The sequence below is a fragment of the Crocodylus porosus genome, unplaced genomic scaffold, assembly GCF_001723895.1.
Source record: "Crocodylus porosus isolate Cpor-Errol unplaced genomic scaffold, CroPor_comp1, whole genome shotgun sequence".
Classification (NCBI taxonomy): Eukaryota; Metazoa; Chordata; order Crocodylia; family Crocodylidae; genus Crocodylus; species Crocodylus porosus.
Window position 1 is genome coordinate 27,841,867 of NW_017728886.1, and position 23,825 is coordinate 27,865,691.

The 23,825-nt window shown below is 42.2% G+C and overlaps 1 protein-coding gene across 5 annotated transcripts in view; it reads left to right on the forward strand.

The window, feature by feature from the left end:
- The window catches only part of MPP7 (membrane palmitoylated protein 7), a 243,391-nt gene that overhangs the window by 150,255 nt on the left and 69,311 nt on the right, over positions 1-23,825 (forward strand). For all 5 annotated transcript variants that reach the window (XM_019531481.1, XM_019531489.1, XM_019531504.1 and 2 more), the window contains exons 6-8: positions 9,937-10,068; positions 16,436-16,517; positions 20,911-20,996. In XM_019531481.1, the coding sequence (XP_019387026.1) occupies positions 9,937-10,068; positions 16,436-16,517; positions 20,911-20,996 (300 nt within the window). The remainder of the gene's footprint in view (positions 1-9,936; positions 10,069-16,435; positions 16,518-20,910; positions 20,997-23,825) is intronic.

Sequence of the window (23,825 nt, forward strand, 5' to 3'; positions counted from 1 at the left end):
GCCTGAAGCTAGTTGGAGTTCAGTTGCAGCCTTGGCTTTCCTGGTTTGCTCCCTGCAGGACTGGACCAGCGTGGAGTAATCCTCCTTGGAGGTGAATCCCGTCCTCCATCCTTTGTAGGCTTTCCTTTTAAGCCACAGGAGGTCCGCTAGGTCCCTGGAGAGCCAGGGCGGGGCTGCTGTGCCTTCTTGCTGCCTTTCCTCCATGTTGGGATAGATTTAGCTTGTGCATTGAGGATTGCTTCCTTGAGAAGCAACCACTCTACTTGAACTCCCTCTTATTTCTTGGTGCAGTGGTTTTGGAGCCCCCATCCCTGCAGCTATGTATGTACTCCCTACTTTCAAGACTGCTAGGTTATCTGGTCCATTCATGCTAGTCTCTTCACTTATACCTTTTCCTCAGCTGTTCTACTGCAGAGCTTGAAAGTAGTTACTAACTTCAGTCTGTTCCTTTTGAATTCTGGGGGTCCTCCTTCTAGAAGTCACACTGCGTCATTTTTCTTTTCTCTTTGGCCTCTCCTGTGCCAACTTGTTATGACTTCTAGCCAAGAAATCTTCATTCTGTCTGATAGCATGCAGCATAGATACTTGTGCTCTAATCCACCGATCTTCCATCCAAGATGGAAGTAAGTGAAGCTGACCGTGGCATGAATGCTGTACAGACAGCCATGGGCAGATCTAGGATTTTGAAAAGGAGGGTGCATCTAAAGATGAAACCAGAAGCTTTCCAAAGAAAAGCTAGAAGCTTTACTAATATGGTAGGGAGCTAACACTATATTAAAAATATGGAGGGTTGTTAACACCTATAGAGTGGAGGGAGATTATCATCTCTCTAATTGCTGTTAATGAGCCATGAAGTTAATGAACACTCTCATCACTTGCTGAATAGAAATCCCACTGTCCCTTCCAGGCAGTTGATGTTAAAGTTTGGGTGGAGCAGGAATCACAGTGAAGGTGTGCAACTACACCCCTGCATGACACTGGTCCTCTTCCACGAGTCACTCTTATGCACATGGCACTCAACTGTCACTCAAACAACACACTCACTTTTCCCCTCGCATTTTCCTGCCAAGTGCGGGGAACTCACTAGGCATGCTCCACCTCTCCAAATGGGTTGTGATGTCATTATAGGTGATAGGTTTAATGGGTCCAGAACGTTCCATCCCTGTGGAGCATGTTCAGATTCACATAAACAGCATAACTTAAGGTAACTGCATAAGAAAATAACCTAATAGGCCAGGGAACACTATGGCTTCTGGAACTGACACAGGCAGGGTGTGCTCAGCCGAGCAGATGGAATGGAGTCGCGGGTGGGCAGGGAGCGATGTCTGGGAGTGGGACAGGCAGAGCTAGGATCACGGTGTGGTGACAGTGTGGGGCCAGGGCCCGGAGCAGAGGTGCGATCTGCCTTCCACATGCCCCTGCCCGTAGAACTGGCACCTATTGCAGGGATGTATAGGCATTGGATCATAGTTCTGCCCCAGGCCCTGGCCCTATGCTATCACTGCCACATGATCCTAGCTTGGACCCGAGCCCCACCCACCCTTCCTGCTCCCAGATGCTACTCGTCTCCTTCCCGCGGCCCCAGTCATGCAGCTGAGTTGTGCCCTGCCAATGTGGGTCCTGAACCAATCTCCATGGAGACCCCATCTGCCTGCTCTGTCCAGTGCCCCTTGCGGTAGGTGAGGGGCAGATAGGCCGGGGTGTGTGGGTGGCAGGGCCAAGTCCAACAGTGGTCCTGCCACCATGCTGCCCCAGCCCCGCTGCATGTCCAAGGGTGGCAGGACCATTCACACATGACATGGCCAGGGCTGCCCCCTGTACCTAGGCTGGGGGACCCTCTGGAGGCCAGCTAAAATCCCTTCCAGGCTGGATCCAGCCCATTGGCTGTATGTTGCCCTCCCCTGTTTTATGTAATAGCAATTGCAAAATATTTCTGCAATGAAGTTTCATATGGAAGTTTAAAGTATATTTTTAAGGAGGGAAGAAGAATAAACTTTTCTTAAGTGAATGCTAAAGTTAGACACCTTTAGGTTTTCTTCTACCTTCAGTTAATAAAATAAAAATTGAAATGCAGAAATAAAGATAAAAACAACTGTGGCTTAAGACAATAAAAAAAGGATTAAGAGCAGTCATACTGTATAGAGCTGTCATGAAAAATGTCATATAGAAAGTAGCATTTTTATTCAGCATGTAAACTGTCATGATTACCGATGTTCCCAGTTAACACAAATGTTTCTAGCTTAAGAAATAGTGCAAGAAGTAACTTTAAAATGTTTCAACTTTTAGTAATATCACCTGTAGGTTTTTTGTAGGTCAATTCTACAAAATCAAGGCATAAAATATTTCATAGCTTTAATACAAAAAGTCTACTGGTTTCTAGACATTCAGTGAATTGTTCAAAGTATTCATTTCCAGCTAGATCATGTCTAAGAATTTAGCTGAACATCAATATTTATATTTAGGTAGTGTAGGAATTTGAATCATACCTTCTTTCAAGTTCTAAATACAAACCATGTTTACATTAGTGAATCATAAGCATAAAACTTAGCTAAAACACGATCTCTTCTTTTCCAAAGGTGCTTAGGTGTACCTGACCCTAATCCTGGACTCTGTGTGAATCTGCATTGCTATATAAAAAGTTCTCGGAATTTCTAGGAGCTCTTTTAGCTTTGAAAGAACCTCATCATCATTAAGGAGTGTAATACTGGAACAAATCTTTTAGACAGTTTCTTTTCACAGGTTGTGCAAAGGAAAGCTTCATAATACTAATACATGAGGCATCTCTTTCCTTGGAAAATTTGTTTGTGATAACTTCCCCTTTTCCCTGGATAACAGATGACATCTCTTTATCTGACCTCTTGGCACTCATAATAGTGTGTTTTTAAAGAAGTTTTAAACTTTTTTATTCATACTGTAGTTACACACATCACACACAGTCTTGTGCTAAGCATATTTTAAATTAAACAGAAGTACATTTGGCAAAGCTATCAAAGGAATGCTTATAGATCACTTTTTATTTAGGTATATTAAAAAAAGTGCAAGAAAGTTCCCTTGAAGGAATAGTCAACACATTCTTAGAAGGACAACACAAAAAACTTCTGGCAGTGTTCTTTCTATACTTTTTCTTTTCTTCTTTGAAATTTAGATATAAATTTTGCATAAAAATTTTGCATAAAAATATATTAACTTTAATTGTGCTTCTGTATGGTAGTTCTCAGTGTTCATATCAGGGATGTAGAGGAGCATGTTAAAGAAAACAACAGTAAAAACAAAAAAAAAGTCAGAAAAGAGTGCCCTGCAGTGAGCATATGATATATGCCATAAAGAAATTGGTTACTATGTGGGGTTAGAAACTTCTTTGTCAACTAGCTTGAAGGCTCATATATTGTAGTTGTTTTTTCCATCTTGTTTGATAGGTCCATCTCAAGCATTAGTTAAGTAATCCCAAGTATATAACTAACCTCCCCCCCCTGCAAAAAAAACAACAGCAACAAAAAACCCAACCTTTTAAATGCTATTGATGAAGTGGTGTTTTAAATGCCCCGAACTGTGATGTCCTGTTTTTTCTTTTTACAATATTTGTTACAGTAACTGAGTGAAAAGCATCTTGTTGTATATAACAATCATGGGCAAATCCTAGGTGTGGGGAGTGGCCACACTTCCTTTGGCTGTGCCAAGTATGCACAGTGAGCTCTCTGAGCTCATGGGCTGATCAGTGTGGCTTCTGCCTGCACTGCATGCAGTCATCCCTCTGAGCTCGCCAGCTGATCAGCATGGTTCCTGCTGGAGCTCCACATGCACAGTGAGCTTGGCTCAGTGCTCATGTGCTGTATAGATAAAGAGAGATGCGAGTACACTATTCACACTTCCCTGGATCCTTCCCAGTAGCATTGGTTCTGTCTTAGTGTCAGTCCTAATGCGCATCCAGCTGCCTGATCTGGTGATGTTTCAGTACCTGATTGATGCTTGGCATAATTATATTTAGAGGTAAAAGGAATGTGTTTTGTCAGTTCTGCTAACCAAGGATTTTATTTGAACGTGGTTTAAGTTGTTACTTTCTATGATGGAATTAATACGTCAGATTATTTTCATCAGCTGTTTTCAAAATCCATTCACTTAATCTTCCTCAGTGTTTTTCAGCTGAAATATAGAATCTCATTACATTGGGTCAGTGCGTGCATGTACCATTTCTTCATATGAAAAAATGAAATGACTAATCTTTGACTTGTGCGGTATACTTAAAGGAAAGCAACCCCTTAATTTTGTTTTGTTTTTTTTCATTATTTCACATGCATGTTTAGAGTTTCATGAAATTGCATTGGATATTGTATGTACAACGCTATCTGGCGCACATTTCAAGAAAGAACGGCAGTTGCTAGATCCAGGGCATTAGCTTGTACCCGAAATGCATTTGATTCTTTAGGGGTCTTTGTACACACCATGTTTTTTACTCTTTCATGTGCTGCAACTGCATGACTGTTTGCATGAGCAGGTTTTCCGGATGCTTTAAAAATCTTTCTGGAGCATTAAACTAAAACTTAAATCCCTTTGAATTGTTTTCACTTTCGAATTGCTTCCACTTTTCTTTTTTCTTCTGTGGTTTGTTGACTCCCTGCTTCCACTGCTGCATGGCAAGGCATGGGCACAGGGTGCGTGGGGAGCCCTGGCCCAGGGGGCAGTGCTGGACTGTCCCACTCTTCTGTGGTGCCAGCTGGGGACTAGTCTTAATTAGTTCGAAAACCTAGTGTGTACAAACGCAGCTGTGATGCTCCAAAGCTTAATATGGTCAAAAACCTAGTGTGTACAAACGCTGATGTGATGCACCAAAATGAACAAGCTAAATATTATAAATCTATTTAATTTAATGAGGATTAAAACTCATGAAGTGTACAGGCACTCTAGGATTGTTAACTTTTGGTGATAAACAATGTTAGAGTGTTTTGGAGGGGGGAATATAATGAATTAAGTCTTGGGGCCATTTTTTTTCAGTATGTTCATCAGTGACCTGGAAGATGGCCTAGAGTGCACCCTCAGCAAGTTTGCAGCTGACATCGAGCTGGGGGAGTAGTAGATAATGCCGGATGATAGAGATAGGATTTAGAGTAACCTAGACAAATCGGAGGATTGGGCTGAAAGGAATCTCATGAGGTTCAACAATGACAAGTGCCAAGTCTTGCACTTAGGGCAGAAGAATTCCATGCACTGGTACAGGTTGGGCCCTGACTTGCTGGGCAGCAACTCTACAAAAAAGGACCTCAGGACTTACTGAGGACAATAAGTTGAATATGAGCCAATAGTGTGCCCTTGTGGCTGAGAAGGTTATGGGCATATTGGGCTGCATTGGTAGGTGTGTTGTCAGCAGGGCAAGGGAAGTGATTCTTCCTCTAGATTCAGCAACAGTAGAGCCACATCTGGAGTACTGTATTCAGTTTTGGGCACCCCACTACAGAAAGGATGTGGACAAATTGGAGAGAGTCCAGTGTAGGGCAACAAAAATGGTGAGGGGGATGAGGGACATGACTCCTGAGGAACTGGGCTTATTTACTCTAGAGCAGAGGAGACTTAATTAGCAGCTTTCAACCTCCTGAAGGGGGGTATGAAAGAGGATGGAGCTGGACTGTTCTCAGTGGTGGTAGATGACAGAGCAAGAAGCATTGATCTCAAGTTGCAGCAAAGGAAGTTTAGGTCCCATGTTGGGAAGAATGCTCACACATGGAAGATAGTAAAGCACTGGAACAAGTTATCCAGAGAGATTGTGGACTCTCCATCTTTGGAGGTTTTTAAGACCCAGCTAGACAAAGCCTTGGCTGGGATGATCTAGTTAGGAATGGTCCAGCTTTGAGCATGGGGTTGGAATAGATGACCTCCTAAAGTCCCTCCCAACCCTAATTTTCTATGATTCTAAGTCTTCAGCAAAGTGCATTTTATTTTGAAGTAAAAAGCATCAAACAATTACAGACTCTTAAAGCAGAGATGGTCTTCCTTTCTGTTTATACTGTATGAAGGGGTATAGGTTGTAGCCGTATTGGTCTAAGGACATAGGCAGACAAGGTTCTTTGGGTAAATCTAATATCTTTCTATTAGACCAACTCACATAGTTGGAAAAAATCTTCTTAGCAAGCTTTCTGATTTAAATACTGTCTATCAGGCTGAGGAAGCATCTGCAGTTGTCCTCTGATGAGTTTTTTCTTTTGGTGGATTAGGTAGTTTCATTTTTTGTACTGCTTTCCCAGGAATGCTGAGAACTGCCCAGTTTAAAACAGGACTGCATGGAAGATCAACAAAACCATGGATTCCCCCCCAATTATGGATTAAGGACAAGAACACTCAATAACATATGGGGACACATTTCTCACAAGAAAAACCCTGTCTCCAATCTCAGTTCTAATCCTCAAAGGGAACTTACAAAACACTTTTCATAGATGAGCCTATGAACTTCACTTCATCAACCTCCTGAACACAAAAAATCACGTTCTAAATGTAGACATTGGATTTATGACGCATTATAACCTGCCTGACAGCTGACTCCCCAGGTACTTCTCCACTATTTACCAGCTACATTCATTTCCCTCCCCCACCCAGCCTCTCTCTCACCCCGCTGACTCCTCAATTTACATCTTCACTGACTGCCTATCTTGCATAAATACTGTGACTGTGCAAAGCTTCGGTCGCTGATTTGATTTGGTGGAGATTCAGCCCAATTTGATAGCCAAATCTCTGAATCAAAATCGAACCAGGAAACCCTTTAATCTCTCTGAATTGAATTGAAACCCTTCAAATTAATTCAGAGAGATTTGGAGAGACTTGATGATTCGGGCATAGACATAGCTTTAAATGTTTTTTCTACATACTTCAAGGTACAGGCGGCCTGTGAACACTGAGATGGTGGGACGGATGGAGCATCTCAGAGGAGTGTGGGTGGTCCCTGGCGCGCTCAGTGTTGGACTAAGAAGTAGACCAGAAGCACATCTGGTCCACTTCCGGGTCTTCTGTGGAGCACATGGGGGCCCCCACCCCCTGGCTCGGTGACTGGTGCCTCCTGGGTTGCCGGGGGGGAACCGGGGTTCCCCTGTGGCTGATTGCAGAGCTGGAGGGATGGGGGGAGGTCCCCTGCACACTCGGTGGCAGATCCAGAAGTGGACCAGAAGTACCCCCATACACACACTCCTGTGGGATGCTCCATCTGCCCCATCATCTCAGTGTTCACGAGCCATGCCTGGTACCTCAAGGTATGTATGGAAAACACTTAAAGCCGTGTCTATGGCCACATGGGTGACTGGCACCACCCGAGTCAGGGGGGACACATGCCCTCCAGTGACTGGGGCAGGAGTCCCCCCACGGCCAATCTTGCCAACCAGGGGGTGGTCCCCCTGCGGCCGATTGTACCAGCCAGGAAGCATGAGCAGTGTTCCCAGGCTGCTCCCATAAGTGTCAGCAGCACTTCATCCAATGTCCCCACTCTCCGGCCAGCACTCAGGAGGGACACCAGGGGTTACTGCCTGCCTCCCACCCATCACCTAAGCAGGGAGCGTGGCCTGTTGGGGGGTGCACATGCACCCCCTGCATGTTGCTACTGTGTGGTCTGAATTCTCTGATTCACTGATTCTCTGAATCAACATCGAATCTTCAGAGTTGGCCAAATTGAATTGAGACACTGATCCAAATCAACTAATCGAATCACTGTCCCCCGAAGTGGGTTGAATCTGAATCGAATATGGCCCACTTTGCACACCCCTAATAAATACCAGCCTAGCCTCTGGCTTCGTTACTATTCATTCCATTCAGGAAGAGCCCAGACCAACTGCAGATGCTTCTTCAGCCTGACACAGGGTATTTAAACCCAAAAACTAGCTAAGAATTTTTCCAACTACTTGAGTTGGTTTAATAAACAATATCAGATTTACCCAAAGAACCTTGTGTCTCTATACTATATGAAGACATAACTTGAAAATTAATCCATAATTGGAGAAGGCAAAGGGTGTCATGGTTTTGTTGACCTTCCATGCAGTCCTGTTTTAAACTGGGCAGTTCTCAGCATTCCTGAGAAAGCAGTACAAAAAATGAAACTACCTAATCCACCAGTAGAAAAAAACTGAGTACAAACATATAACTTACTTTAAAAAATGAAATTTCTTATTACTGTCTATTATTACTGAAAAAAGTAATCTACAGTATACACAGGAAGGGGGTAATTACATACCTCATCTTATGAGTATGTCTGTGCTGCAGGGAGTGGTGTAGTGTTACCTTGGATATCAGAAGCATTCTTATCACAGCAACATGAAGTTCCCATGCTCCCTTGATTTCATCATATATTGGTTTTAAAAAATTAGCTGAATGTGTTGCACCCAAAAAAGTTGGTACCTTCCATAAGGATTGCCCATGGCAAAACTTCACCTTACTATTCCTAATGGTTTTTAACAGAAACAGTTATACCATTTTAGGTTTCATCGTTGCTACTATTCCATGAGGTGCAACAGGAAAAATCAGAGTCTTACTTAACTAGGTTATTTGCTACCTTATTATCTAGCTAGCTTATTATTTAGATCAGAGGTGTCAAACATATGGCCTGCAGGCTGGGTCTGGCCCAAAGAGCCCTGCTATCTGACCCCTCATGCTGCTCTGGGTCTGAACAGACCCACATGGGGTATAGCATGCGCTGGCCCAGCCCTGTGCATAGGGGTCAGAACATGTGCCACATGTGGCACCAAGCCCAGCTGCTCTAGGACTGTGCCACATGGGCAAGTGCATGTGGTATGGATCCTGGAGCACCCAGAATGGGTCCAGCCAGGGGCATGTAGTGAGGATCCCAGACTGGCTGGAGTGGGTGCTGTGCTACATGTGGTACCCACTCCAACCAGTCCAGGACCCATGCTGTATGCAGTGACTATCTGGAGTAGGCACCATGTGTGTTGCAGGCTGACCTGGACAGGCACTATACATAGCACAGCACCTGCTCTGGCTGGTCTAGAATCTGCGCTACACGTGCCTTCCTGGACTGCATTGTACACTTCACCCACTCTGGCTGCTTTGAGATCCATGTTGCATGCAGCACAAGTTCCCAAATGGCTGGAGCAGATGCTGAATCTGGTAAAATAGAGGAAGGCTGGGGGGGAGGGGGTCTAGCTCATGGATTGGCCCTGTGCCACCTCGATTGCCCTGTTTTAGAAAGCTGTTGAAAATCCTGAAAAAGTTAACACTTAAGTGAACTTTAAAAATGCTGCATCTGAAAAGTAGCGAGTTTGTAAGTTAGGGCCTATTACTTCCAGAGGATCTTAAGAAAAGGAGTTCGGCTCCCAACTTGCATTGATATTCAAGGACATTTCTCCAATTTCAGTACCAAATTATGTGAGAGAGCGATTACAATAAAAATTCCTAAACTGTGTGCTTTTTGAATTACGTTGAAAGGAAGCCTAAGAACAAGGAGCAAAGAAGCTGTCAACATCTGGCTGCCTATCAGAGGGACATTTCTGCAGCAGTTTAGCTCCACAACATTTGATGCATGAACAGGAAGGGCAGAAGTTAATGATCATGCTTTTCTGTTTCCTGGCTTTCTGTAATGTGTTGCAAGAACTTTTATGTTACAATAATAGAATGAGATTCTTGAACTTGTATCAGGAGAAACAACAATTTGCTTTCAAGACATCTTTTTTCTCTAGGCCATATATTTTGTAATTTGGGGATGAAAGTACCATGTGCGCAACATTTTAACTTTTATGTGTAAAAACAACCCTTCTGCATCTACAATTTGTATATCTGGTGTATCTGAAAAATACCAAAATGTTCTGTTATTGTTTAACAAGCTATTAAAATAAATTGAATGCTGCCTACAAACATTATGACACTGTAATCATCAGATTATGAACTGTTTGTTCCTTTTGTATTTTATGAGAGTTTCAGATGACTAACATTAATGTTGCCCATTGCCATTTTCAGGCTTTGCTGTCTGTACATGATACTGTCGCTCAAAAGAACTACGATCCAGTGTTACCTCCCATGCCTGATGATATTGATGAGGAGGAGGACTCTGTTAAAATAATCAGACTTGTCAAAAACAGGGAACCATTGGTAGGTTATGATTTCTTTCACTGCTTTTTTTACTATTATGAACATGGGTCAAAAGGCTAATATTCATGGAAAATGCGATTAGATTGTATTGTGCAAATTTACCCATAAGGATGAACAATGCATATGTAAATTCTGTGTTCATATCATTGCTACTAAAATGAGTCAAATGGGTAGGCTACATGATGGGTTAACCATGTATGCAAGTTTGTTTGACTAGTAAAATAACTGAAATATAATTTTTAAACTTTAATTTGTTAAAGGGAGAGAAGGATAGGTGAAATACCCAGTGAAATCATGACCGTTGTCTCGAACTGTGCTTGCTAGCTTTAAAGTTAAGAATGTAATGTTTTGTAGCACTAAATATAGACGGCAAAGCACATATTTAAATGCCTTGACTTGAAATCTAGCCTAACTTAAGATATGTGTTATGAACACCAGAAAGCTACTGTCTTTGTGAGGATATCTGGAAAAAATGAACGGGCTAAGCCAAATGTGTATTACAAGAGTATTAAAAGGTGGCTGCACTAATTTGGCTATTTCTATTTGCCTCAGAGAGAGTGTGACATTAAAAAAAATTAACTATGTAACTCTTCTCTCCAAACCAACAAGTGCCTTGTTTTAGGTTATGTTGAGTATTTGTATTAATGGAGAAGAATCCTAAAGAAATATCTTTATAGTTGCTTTTAGAAAGCAGGTTTTTTGTACAGGGGTGATGTGAGGAGAGTGATGCTTATGTTAGGCATACAGTGGTAGCTTGTCTTGGAGTGGATATCTCAGTAATGCCCTCATTCTTGACAGATTTTTGGCAACAAGAAATGAGTTTTAGCATTGACCAACTCTGGAGACCCATGGGTACAATTAGAAGTTTGACCATATGGAAGGATTTTACTTGGTTTTAACATTTTAAACAGTTTTTCCACTAAGATTTAAATCACGGGCCTGTTTATCAAGATTCTTTTTTTTTTAATCAAGCAAAGTGTTAAGGAAGAGAACAAAGTTACTTTAAGTGTTAATGTTAGGAATGAGCAAGGGAAAATTGTACCTACTTAGCTCTGAAGCATGAAACAAAAGTCAACATGCCTTTTAAAATGAGTTCAAAGTAAATAATTTTGTTTTCATGCAAATGAAAATGCCCTCATCTTTGTCTTTCTTGAATCTATGTTGCAGCAAGGCTGCTCCAACATGCTGTAATGACTTGATTAATCAAGTCTGCTGGTGCATATGGTAATTACCATACTCCAGTCAACTCCAGTGTCTTGTGTATTAGAGTCCCCGTGCTGAAAAATGGTGTAGGGCGTGGATAGTGTGGATTATTGTGGATGCATTATTGTGGATTTTTTTCAGGAAAAGAGACATTAACTTTTTTAATGCAAACGTGCTTTTCAGACAAGTAAATAGAGTGACTTAGCATGACTGATTCTGTGAAGTACTGTATTAGTGTTTTTTCCTATCTGAGAATTTAGGACTCTTCATTTTGGATTTAGGTAAATCAATCCACAGTTCTGCAAATGTGATTGACTTCTGTTAAGTAGAACTGTTAGGAAGAAACAAACAAATAGGTAGCCAATTTTTGAGAGAAACTAACTTTTTCAAGCTTTTACATGGAAATATAAAGTCCATTTAAAAGGAATGAATATACATGAATATGCTATAGACCAAAACACAGTTGTGATTCTGTGTATATTTATCTACATGGATTTCAGTCCTGTGTATGCACCCAAAACACACAATCCTAAATTCTTTTGAATAGCAGTAGCCTTTGCCTATTCACCTATGGAACTAATGTGTACAAGAAAGGGGCAAGACAGCCTCAGCCCATACTTTCTCTTCCTATAATTCATGGTTGCAGGGCAGAACCTGGGCAGGGACCATGTCTTCATTCAGTAGAACTAAGTTCAGCTATAGATTTTAATGTTACAACTAGTTATTTCTAATTGGGCCAAAATAAATATTTCTAAGTGAAATCTGTACACCTGAGACCACCACCTCAGAGTCAAGGAGGTAAACCCTCATCATAGCAAGCACCAAATCACCAGCCTTCAAAAACTTCTTGTTGGGTGGACTCTACCATGCCCATGAACCTGGGCCATTCTCATGATCTTCTCTGCCTGGGAGAGGGACATATAATAGGTACTACTTTACATGTTACCCATTCTCCAAAAGGCAGTCCTAGAATGGAAAATTTTTCTTCTTGGAGAAATCTCTGCAGCCTTTACTTCCTACTCCAGAGAAACACAGAAGGGCTTGATCACAGCCTATGTTAGTACTTCCCAAATAAAAGTCTGCCTCTAGTTCATGTGTTATTATGTGCTATCTCCTCCCATATGCCAGGCTCTTACACAGCCTCTATGCCTTCAGAAACCACAAAGGAAACACCTCACTCAACAGTGTCCTCAATTCTAGTACTTTTCTTTATTATCCATCTTTGTGTCCTCAGGTGTTTCTTTATCCATTGCCATGTTCTTATTTACTGTATTTTCCTCCTTATACCCATTTAAACCAGGTGTAGAAATTCTAGGAGTCTCTCCCAACCTTTTTTCATGGCTACTGTATTAGGAGGGTTAAGACGTTGTTTTTATGTCACAAGCCTTAGAACTCTGGGCACCTATAAAAATGATGGAACTCTGCTCCAACGCATGCTAATTATCACACATCAGAGCCAACTCAATTAATCAAGTTGGCTGCAAGTCTGCTAATTAGCGTGCTCCAGCAGCCTCCACATCTCATGTATTCAGCATCCCCATGTTTCAAAATGGTGGTGAGGGCACTTTAACTAAAGCTCATCAAGTGCCACTATTTTGAAGCACAGGATGCTGAATACATGTGATGCTGCAGGTGCTTTAATTAAAGCAACTCTCAGAGCTTCTCTAATTAAAGCATCCCCTCTCCATCCCAGAGCATGTCTGTAGACTCCCCATGTCACGTTATACTTAGCATGTGTTAAATTTACTTTAAATGGAAGTAACTCTGCATTCGAGCAGCAAAACTTGCTAAGAGTGCTTGTATCATAGCAAAGTTATGACTTCTTCTGCAAGGAGCATCTCCAAATTAATGTGTTCATTTGCACTGTTCCACGGTGGTAATATGAGCAATTTGCAATCCTCACCCAGCTATGACATCAGTCAGGGAACCCCTGGTGTACTGAGCCTCAAAAGCCACACATGTCAGGAGAAAATATCTTCCAGGATCAAACTGAAAGCCTGCAGCCCCGGAAAGCCATGGGGACAGTGGATGACACAGAAGGCTAGGCTCACTGATGGATGCCTGCCTTCTTATGTAGGACATGGGGCTATTCTATGGGGTGGGGGGGCAGGGCTGGCAAATCCCCATAGTCCCCAGAGTTTGCAGAAAGCCCATGCGGACAGTTTTAGTCTTCCCAGCTGGTGTGTCATTCAACCCACCAATCACAATACTGCTGCTTTGTAACCTATTCTCCCAGAACCAGGGCCAGGTGCTGTATCTAGAACAGCTGTGTTCTACCCGGCTGCCTAGATGCTGATTGGATGAGTCCTCTAGAGCAAACTGCTCCCCAGAAATGCACAGTATTCTCCCACATGGCAAGTAGCCTTCTAGCAGGCTTACAGGAAACGAAATACAAGAGGTTCTCCAGACAACAGCAGCAGCTCTTATCTACTTTACTTCCCATCTTGCGCTATGTGCTTTCCCTGAAGCGAGCTGGGTTTTCTGTAGCTTCTTTAGACTAAGGTCTCTATTTCTGAGAAAGTTGTCACTAGTACTGTCCACTGACTTTCTACTACTTCCTGAGCCTGGCACCTAAGATTTGTTGCCAACTTTGTTAGTGCTGTTCTGTAGTCACTCTTTAAGTGGGATTTTTTTCCTTTCCTTTCATTTGAAGTATTGGTTGTTTGTGTGGGCAGTTACTTAAAGGCAGAGTGCTTCTTACTCTCCAGTAACTATGGTACATCTGGATGTGTTGTCCACATGGATTCCACATACCCTCTCCCTCTGCTAACCCAGAGTCCTGCTAGCTGGGATTTACTAGTGAATGAGCCAAGTGGCAGTTGAGGTTGCTGTGCCTTAGATGCCTTCAGCTCTGGTAGTCTCAAGGGAGGCACAGGTGACCCAAACTAAAACCATGAAACTACTTTTTGAAATAATCTGTTCTCATGTGTATGGGCTTTATTTGCACAAAATGAAAGACGTGTGAGCAATTGATGTCAAATATCTACAATTACTGTAATTAACTGTTTTTTGCATTGAAAAGTAGGCTGATAGTATAGTCTACATTAAAATTATGCCTTCTGGAGTATTCATTGGTATTTGGTGCCTAGTTATGTGACTTTTCATTTAATAGGCAAAGAGCTTGCAAATGTAAACATTGATGTCTGTCCTTTGATATCAGCAAGGGCCAAACTTTTAGCAGGTATACCACAAATTAGCTCTTCATCCTCCCTGAGTAGCAGTTGATTCCTTCCCCTACCCAATCTGCTGCTCAGCTTTCTGCTTCCTGTCCTGTGCTCCCTGACCAAGCTGCTTCTTGCTTTCTGCTTCCTGCCCTGCATTCTGTGCTTAGTCTGGTGCTGTGTTTTCTGCTTCCTGATGTATCTGCCACTGTGTTGCCTGTCTCTTCCCAGTCTGCTGCATGCCACACACAGGGTGTTTACGCTACTTCTGGTGCTGGATGTTGGCTACCCTTTCTCTGTGCCATAACTCCTTCTTATATACCTGACTATTGTAGTTACTTGAATCCAATGAGGATTTTTTTGAGGATATCATGGAGGTGAATTTAAGATGCTCCCCGCATAATTAGATTCTATACTTTAAAAATTACAACAATTTTATCATCTAATTACAAATCTAATTATTGGGGTTGTCTTAAATTCAAAGTAATCTTGGATTGGGGTAAATATGGTACCTTGCTTTGATTTGTTGTTAATTTGATTGGTTGAAAAACAAGTGTTTACTTTGTTTATATTTGGGAAGCAGCAGATAAGCAGGTGGACTAGGAGGCTGTACATCTGTGAAACCATGAATAGTGTTTTTTAGGACCCTTGCTTGCTGCTATGGAACCTTTAATCACATTCTCAGTCTCTGATATAGCTCTCAAACTCCTTATTTTCCCTTTTAAAATATTTTAAACTGAACTGTGCCATTACATCTTTTGTGTCAGCTTTAGGGTATCTTACAACTTCGGCTAGCAACACCAGCAATTTTTCAGGCTTCCAAGTTCCAGCCTTAACCTCCTTGTCTTTTAAAGGACAAAATGAGGAGCTGCACTGCACATGAAGCTGAAAAAAATCCTGGAGCTGAATACTTCATAGGAATAAACTTTCTTGCCCATTTATACACCCCTCATCATTTAGGCAAGCCTGGCAGCAACACAAATAAATCTGCTTTTTCAGGATTTCAGCAAAACCAAAAGTGCTCTTGCATTTAAACTCAAATTAATTGATGTTTGAGGATTAAAAAGAAATGCCTTCTAAAATAGCCAAAAATGTAAGGGGAGACTTTTTTTTTAACTCACTTCGCTTATCTGCACAGTGTGCTGTATGTGAGCTACCATTGAAGACAAGACAGCTATGCTTTTTATATGACTTCCTGATTGTGGGACATTGTCCAGTTAATTTAGAATGGCTGTAGAAAAATCTCCGTAATTGTTTTCAACAAATATGCTTTCATTTATGTTGGATTTCTTTCTTGCATTGTGCCTATTTTAGAATTATAAAAACACCATTATAGCAAACACAAGGAATATCCCATTTTTCTACTCTCTGAATTCTCCCTCAGGTGTTTTAGTATAGGGTGATTTCTTCCCCCTGCCATGTTTGTTTCTTGGATAACTATTCAAGACTCCTTTCCCAAAGAGCAAAGTATCAACTGGTGTGTGAGAATAGATGGTTTTATGTTTTGAAGGCAAATCTGGTGTAAGAAATGGCCTCTTTCTGTCCAGGGTGTATACTATTTCTCATTTATCAATTTTCAGCACTACTTAAACCCCAATCTGTGGATTGACCCAATAGAAATAGTGTAATATGTGTACTTGGAGTATTTAGCCCCCAAATTATATTCTTTTATGTTGTTGTTATACATCTTAGTCTGTACTGGTATGTCTGTGCTGAATGGATGAGCTTTATTAGCAAATAGGAGCAACTGTCACATTATGTAGGATAGAACAGAAGGGACAGATTTCTTTTCATATGGTATAAATGACAAAAACCTTGTGTGTAATATTATTAAACAATGTATTTCAAATAGTTAACAGATTTTAATGAGCATTCTTATTTCTAAACTGCAGTACACATCTGTATTGTATTTACCATTTTCAATTTTATATCAAGTATTTTCTAGTCTAATATACTTAAATTATGCAAAGACATACTAGGTATCCTTTTTTTTTTTTTTTAAGGGAGCAACTATTAAAAGGGATGAACATACTGGTGCAATTGTGGTGGCTAGGATAATGCGGGGAGGAGCTGCAGACAGAAGTGGTAAGTTGTGTTTGTATCTTGGTACTGGCCATTCAAATTTAAATAACCCAAAAGATAAGATACATTTTTCTTGCTTTGTTTGTTTGCATGAAATGTAGTAGCACTGCAAAAAAGATAAGCAGAACCCTGCTCTTCTCCTGCCCTCCCCCCCCCGGTGGATGGGCTAGCCTTGGCCCAAACTGGCTGCTCCAGCCAGCAGGGAGGTATCATCCTCCCACTGGACTAGGCTTTGGTGAGGCTGCAGCTAGAGTACAGTATCCAGTTCTGGGCTCCACAATTTAAAAAGGATGTGGAGAAGCTCGAGAGAGTCCAGAGAAGAGCCACGTGCGTGATCAGGAAAAGAGGTCAGGAAAGCAGACCTTATGATGACAGGCTGAGAGCCATGGGACTCTTCATCCTGGAAAAGCTCAGGCTCAGGAGGGACCTGGTGGCTGCCTATAACTATATAAGGGGTGTACATCAGGATCTGGAGGAACACCTGTTAACCAGAGCACCCCAAGGGATGACCAGGTCAAATGGTCACAAACTCCTCCAAGACCGTTTCAGGCTGGATGTAAGGAAGAACTTCTATACTGTCTGAGCCCCACAATGGAACAGACTGCACCAGAGGTGGTGCAAACACCTACTCTGGACTCCTTTTAAGAGATATTTGTATGTTTATCTTACTAGGATCCTGTGACCGCAGCTGACATCCTGCTCCTAGGGCAGGGGGCTGGACTTGATGATCTTCCGAGGTCCCTTTCAGCCCTAATGTCTATGAAATCTATGTTCTAGCACCTCCTGTCTCCTGACTTTTGCACTGAGCCACGGCAGGCATATGGTCGCATTTTCAGAATCAAAAGTGAATGTCTATTTACTTGCTTATTGATTCAATCTATGCAGCTTAGACTAACCTGCGAAGATTGAATCGATTCAGTCTTGGGCTTTTTGATAGTCTGTACTTTGCTCTGGGGAGCTTCTCTCCCTGCAGCATGGAGGGTCTGGCTCAGGCCCTGGGATTATATGCCTCGTAGCCCTGCCCTTTTTTGTCATGTGGCCTCAGTTATGCAGAGGAGTTTACCCTTTTTTAATTAGCAGCCAACCTGTGCTCCTGCTGTTGCCACCTCATGCAGCCAACTTAGCCCGCTGCCTGCTCTTAAAGTAACAGGAGCCCTCTGGCTCTCTGTTACATTGAGAGACTGGTTGGTATCTAGGATTCAGTGCAAGGAAGCTCTCTGGTCCTGACAGATGTAGACTTCAGCTTGGCAGAGAGGGAAGAAGATAAGGGGTGGAGTGTCCCAGCAGCAGTGTAGTAAAACCTCTTGTCTACCCACTTCTTCCCAGCAGGCACTGCTAAATATCACGCTGAGTGAAAAAACAGAACCCATAATTTGGAGGTACAGAGTACTTCCTTATCTTCATCCCCTGATTCATTTCCCCAAGCACTTAGCTGCCAGGACCTGAGAGCTTCCCTCACGTCACTGCCCAGTTCCTATCCCCTCTTCACAGAGCCCAAGCTACCACATAGCTCCATCGATACCAGTGCCTCCCAGCCTCAGTTCTAATGCACCTGTCCCATCCCCCCCTTAATTGGCTTCTGGGGCTCATGTCCCTCTTACCTACCTATAGTTATGGTATTGGTAGTTGGGAGAGGTTTTAGATAAGTTTTTGGACACAAGGTGCCCTTCCTTGTATTTCTCTATATAACTTTTAGATAAAATTAAAAAGTAAATTACAATAAAATATTTCAAACATGAAAGGTCTAACCCTTTTGACAAAAGTAGGATTTAGTTTTATTTTATACAAATCTATTTGCTTATCTGTAGTGCAAGCACTTGATACAATTAATAATACTATTTTAAAAAGTGTTTGTTTTTTGATGGTGCATAGTTTTAATTGGTCGTTTAGTTACTGTTTTTCATTCAGAATGTCACATAACATCCTCATAAGGTCATCATGACTGAGGACCTGGATAAATTATAAATACTTAAACATATGTTAAATATTTGAAGGAAATGCAGTGCACTGAGTGAAGAAAGTATAGTATTCTGTGGAAATAGCACACTATAGCAAGCTTCTTAAAGCTCAGAAGACTTCGGTGGACATAATTGACTCCCAAATCTAATCAAATGCACTGATGTTTTCTACTAAGTCATGTCGTGCTGATACAGAAGTAAACAAGTGCTTCATTGTTCCCAAATAACGTTGTTTCTATTGTACTGCCTGCCCTTCAGCTGGCAGTTATTACAACCAATTTCCAAAACCTTCAGCTCTTGGTTCTTTTCCATTTCACCACCACTAGACATGTCTGTACTATGGCGGCACCATGTCTTGGTCATGATGTTCCTGTGAACATGCCACCCAGTTGCTGCCTCTTACATACTACCAATCCAAAAGATGCTAGTGTAGGCATACCTCTGCACATACTCTTAAACCTTCATCTCTAGCATGCTTGGGAGCGTTTAGTGTCATTGACCTCTGAGGATCTACAGAGAGGTGTGCTCAGGACTTTCCCAGCCAGAGCGTTCTACTGTCTCAAAGGAAATTTAAAAAGGGCATATTTCAGTACTATAATGGGTGAGTGGGGCAAATGAAAGGCTCCCAGGAGTTTTTGTCACAGCAGGTGCAGCATCTAAAGTAGTTGGCTTATCCTCCTCCCTTCCACTACCCTGGACACTGAATGAGCTTGCTATACTTCTGCATATATGCTTGTTTTGTTTGTATTTCTGTCAAGGAAGTGAATTTTACCGTGTTTTCCATTGGTAATTGCTCCTACAACATCTTTTAAATTGTTTTAAAAGTATATCCAGATCCTATTCCACGTACTATGTTAGAAATCTAAGCACTTGTCCGAATTCTGCCTGCAGAGCTGCATCAGCAAGCGGTGTAACAAGATCATACCCGTAACTAACAGCTCTTGCAGAAAAGCTCCATGTGGATGCATCTCTGATGGTAGAAGATGGCCTCTGATTTTGGTGACTTTTGTGTAGTTTTAGCAATAGAAATCTCCTGCTGGCAAAAATGTATCCACATTGGGAAGGTGCTGCTGCTGTAGATAGAGACAGCAGCCCCCATAGTGTAGATGTAGCCGAAAGGGGGCTTAAGGAGCTTTTAGCAGTTTAGATCTTTATGTGCAATCCATTTCTACTCTTGAGTCCCAGAAAAACCGTTAATGTGCCTTCCTCTTAATCATAAGCTCCTTCACCACAATACGTGAAGAGAAGTACAACCCAAATCCCATAGTCTAGAGGTTAGTCACTTGCCCAGAATGGAAAGAAAGGCAAAAGATGGGCTCTCCTTCTTTCTTCTATTCTCCCCTGCCAACTTTTCAGGTAAGCATATTCCCTCTAGGCAATTTGGATATGGAGTCTTGAGTCAGATGCCTGAGAGTTCACCCCACACCATGCGTAGCATTTCCTGTTGACTCTCTAGGCAACTTCCTGCTCAGTGCTCACATGCTCTAGAGGTGCATAAGGCTGCCCATTGTGAGAATGGAGTGATCTGTGTACCTCCCCAGGAATAATGCCTCTATTGAGGTGAAATGCATGATTTTGGGAGGGAGGGCCACATAAGCTTAGGCATCTAAAAGGTGAATATGATCTGGGCCTTAGTATTTCCTTCATGAGTGTAACTTAGTAATTTTTAAAGCAAAAAAAATTGCCTTGTGATCAGTCTCGCACTGTGTATTCTCAACTCTCATTAGTCAGTGAAGCATGCTCAGCATCTTGCAATATGGGATTTGAAGTCAGTATATATGTATGTGGTTTTTTGTCAGACTTGAGCTGTCTAACACTAGGAAGTGGGATAATTGGTCCTAGTATCTGTATACTAGAAAGAAACTTGGAAAGTTGAAGGTACAATGCTTTTGGAAGGATGGAAGAGAAACAATCTATCATCTATCTGAAATTCTTCATGATGATCTTGGCTACTGCAGTGTTTACCATATATAGCATCCAGAGCAGTGATTGTCAACCAGGGGGCCTTTTAAGGGTGCCATAGGTTGTTGTGGAATATTAGCACTGTTTGATGTGCAAACACCTAGACGTGATTCAAAAGATAAACCTAGATATTTCAAATAGGAATCCATAGTGTCAAAAATAGTCTGATCTGTTGTGGTCTTACAACAGAAGTTCCTTGCAGCAGAAGATCTGCTCTATTAATTTTCTGTAGCCAGAAAGCAAGTAAAAGGTAAGAGCTGGTTTTTTGGGGGGGGTTGCCTTAGGCCCAGTGAGGGGCACTTTGAATCTAAGTAGGTTAAGAACCATTGAGTTATAGGCAAATTGTAGAAATCGGTGACTCCATCGTGGAGGGAACAAACAGAAAAAATGTAGAAGGCCTGAATCTTACTGTAAGTTGTATTAATGAAACACTAAAGCCATTTAACAACAAATAAAGCATTGTATTAATTGTGTAGGACTTATTCATGTTGGTGATGAACTCAGGGAAGTCAATGGCATTCCTGTGGATGATAAAAAACCAGAGGAAATAATACAAATTTTGGTAAGTGATAAACATTTTTAAACTAGTTTAGCAAAAATTAAATTATGTCAACAGATTTTCTGCTTTTAGTGCTATCTTTCTTTGAAACAGTATGATACAAGATGGATTTTTTTTTTCTTTTTTTCTTTCTTGGTACCATTTTTTGCATCCATATTTCTCCCTTATCTTAAAAAATGATGCGTAACACTTTGTTATGGTTCTGCTTATAAATGGCTCATGAAGGCGTAAGAAATTATGAAAGATCATAGGAAAGTAGTGCTGGAAAGGAACTTTGTGAGGTCTAATTCGGCTCTCTGCTCAAGGCAGGAGCATCCCTCACTGAAGTGTTCCCACCAAGTGTCTGTCTAATCTGCTTTTGAAAGTTTCCATGCCTGAAGATTTTACAACTTCTCTAGGTAGCCTGTTTCAATGCCTGACCACTCTCGTAGTCAGAAAGTTCCTCCTAATTCCTAGCCTAAATTTCCGCAGTGCAGCTTGATGCCATTGTTCCTAGTCCTTTCACCTACAGCTAAGGAAAAAGCTTGTCTCCATCCTCTCTAAGAACCCTTCAAGTATTTGAAGACCATTATCAAATCAGTCATCAGTCTTTTCTTCTCCAGACTCAGCAACCTTAGCTCTTTCAGCTTTTCCTCATGAGTCTCATCTCCCAGGCTTTGGATCATTTTTGTTGCTCTACACTGGACTCTTTCCAAACTGTCCGCATGCTTTTTTAAATGCAGGGCCCAAAACGTCACACACTACTCCAGGTAAGGCCTCACTGGTGCTGAAGACAGCAGAAGAATAACTTTCCTTGATTTTCAAGCAACATTCCTGTTAATACACCTCAGGATGCTGTTGGTGTTTTTTGCAACAAAAGCACACTGTTGGCTCACATTTCCCATATGGTCCTTCTCTGCAGTACTGCAGCCTAGCCAGTTATTCCCCAGTTTGTTTGTACATGTGGCTACTCCATCCCAAGTGCAGGACTTTGCACTTGCTCTTCTTGAATCTCATCTTATTGATTGTGGACCATGTCTCCAGCGTATCCAGGTCATTCTGGATCCTACTCCTACCTTCTGGAGTGTCTACAATTCCACCCAAGCTGGTATCACCTGCAAATTTGCTAAGTATGCACTCAATCCCATCATCCAAATCATTAGTGAAGATGTTAAACAATACCAGACCCAGGACAGACCCCATGATACCTCCTCTCAACTAGACATTGAGCCATTGAGGACTCCTTTCTGAGAACAGTGATCCAACCAGTTATGTATCCACCTTACAGTACTTTAATCGATATTTCCTTAGCTTGTTGATGAGGACAGTGTAGGAGACAGTGTCCAAAGCTGTGCTAAAGTCAAGGTATACCACATCTGCTGTTCTCCCCTCATCTACAGAGCCTGTCACTTTATTATAGAAGGAAATGAGATTGGTCAGGTATTACTTACTTTTGGTGAATCCATGCTGACTGTTCCAGATCACCTTGTTCTCCTCTAGGTGTTTCACAATGGATTTCTTGAGAACCTGCTCCATAACCATTCCAAGTGTAAAGATCAGGCTGACTGCTCTGTAGTTCCTCTTCCATTCCTTTCTTAAAGATGAGCACCATATTTACCCTTTCCCACTTATCTAGGACCTCACCTGACCTTTGGCTCTGAAATTACTTCAGCCAATTGTTTCGATACCCTCAGGTGCATCCCATCTGGCCCTGCAAACTTGAAAGCATATAGCTCGGGGTGGGCAAAATGGCAGATCTGGCTGGAAGTCAGACTCCATTTCCCAGCAGACCCTGTCCGCATGGCTGGGGCGGGGCTTCAAGGACACCCCAGCTGTGCTGTGATAACACAAGTCCGGGGTTACCATGGAGACTGGCCCCAGCCATGCTGGCAAGGTGTGGGGCAGGGCAGGGGGCTGCTCCAGAGCCACTGGGATCTTGTGCCAGGGGCAGCTTGGTCTGGGGCCAGGGCAGAGCCACACTCTGCAGCCTGTGTGCTCCAGGCAGGGGTGTGCAGGCAGTGGATTGTGTCTCTGCCCCAGCTCCTTGCTGCAGATCACTACAATACTATATGAGCAGACAAGGAACAACAAAATCGTCCTGTGGGACCAGGGACTGAAGGTGAAAGGTATGCACAAAGAGTAGTTTCCCTCTTCCCTGTTTAGGTGTGCACAAAGAGCGGTTGTTCCTTAAGGACACGATCCTTGAAGCACAAAGGAAGTCCATTCCCATGCTGCGAAAAGGTACCAGAAGAGGTACCTTTTAGAAGAGGTTTATCCAAGAGGTACCAAAATATCTCTTGGCTAAACGGTCCTTTTAAGAAGGAAGAAAGAGGCTTATAAACAATGGAAGCTCAGGGCTGGCCCCAAGGAGAACTATTCCATGACAGCCCACATTTTCAGGGAACAGATAAGACGGGCTAAAGCAGCAACCGAACTTAGATTAGCAAAAGGAATAAGACAACAAGAAGTCCTTCTTTAGGTACATAAGGAACAGGAGGAAAACAAATGGGAATGTGGGACCATTGCTCAACAACTCAGGAGAGTTGGTTACCAGTACCCAGGAAAAAGCTGAACTTCTGAATGACTACTTTGCCTTGGTCTTTCACCAGAGCAAGAGAAAAACCATGCCAGGTAGAGTAGAGGATGATCACAGTAGGAATAATTGCCTTCCTCCTATTGCCATAAAATTTGTGTATGACCAATTAAAAAAATTAGATGTGTACAAGTCAGTGGGACCAGATGTTTTTCATCCAAGAGTGCCGAAGGAGCTGGCTGAAGTCATTGTGGAACCCCTAGCAAAAGTCTTCCATGACTCATGGCACTCTGGAGAAGTTCCTGAGGACTGGAAGAGGG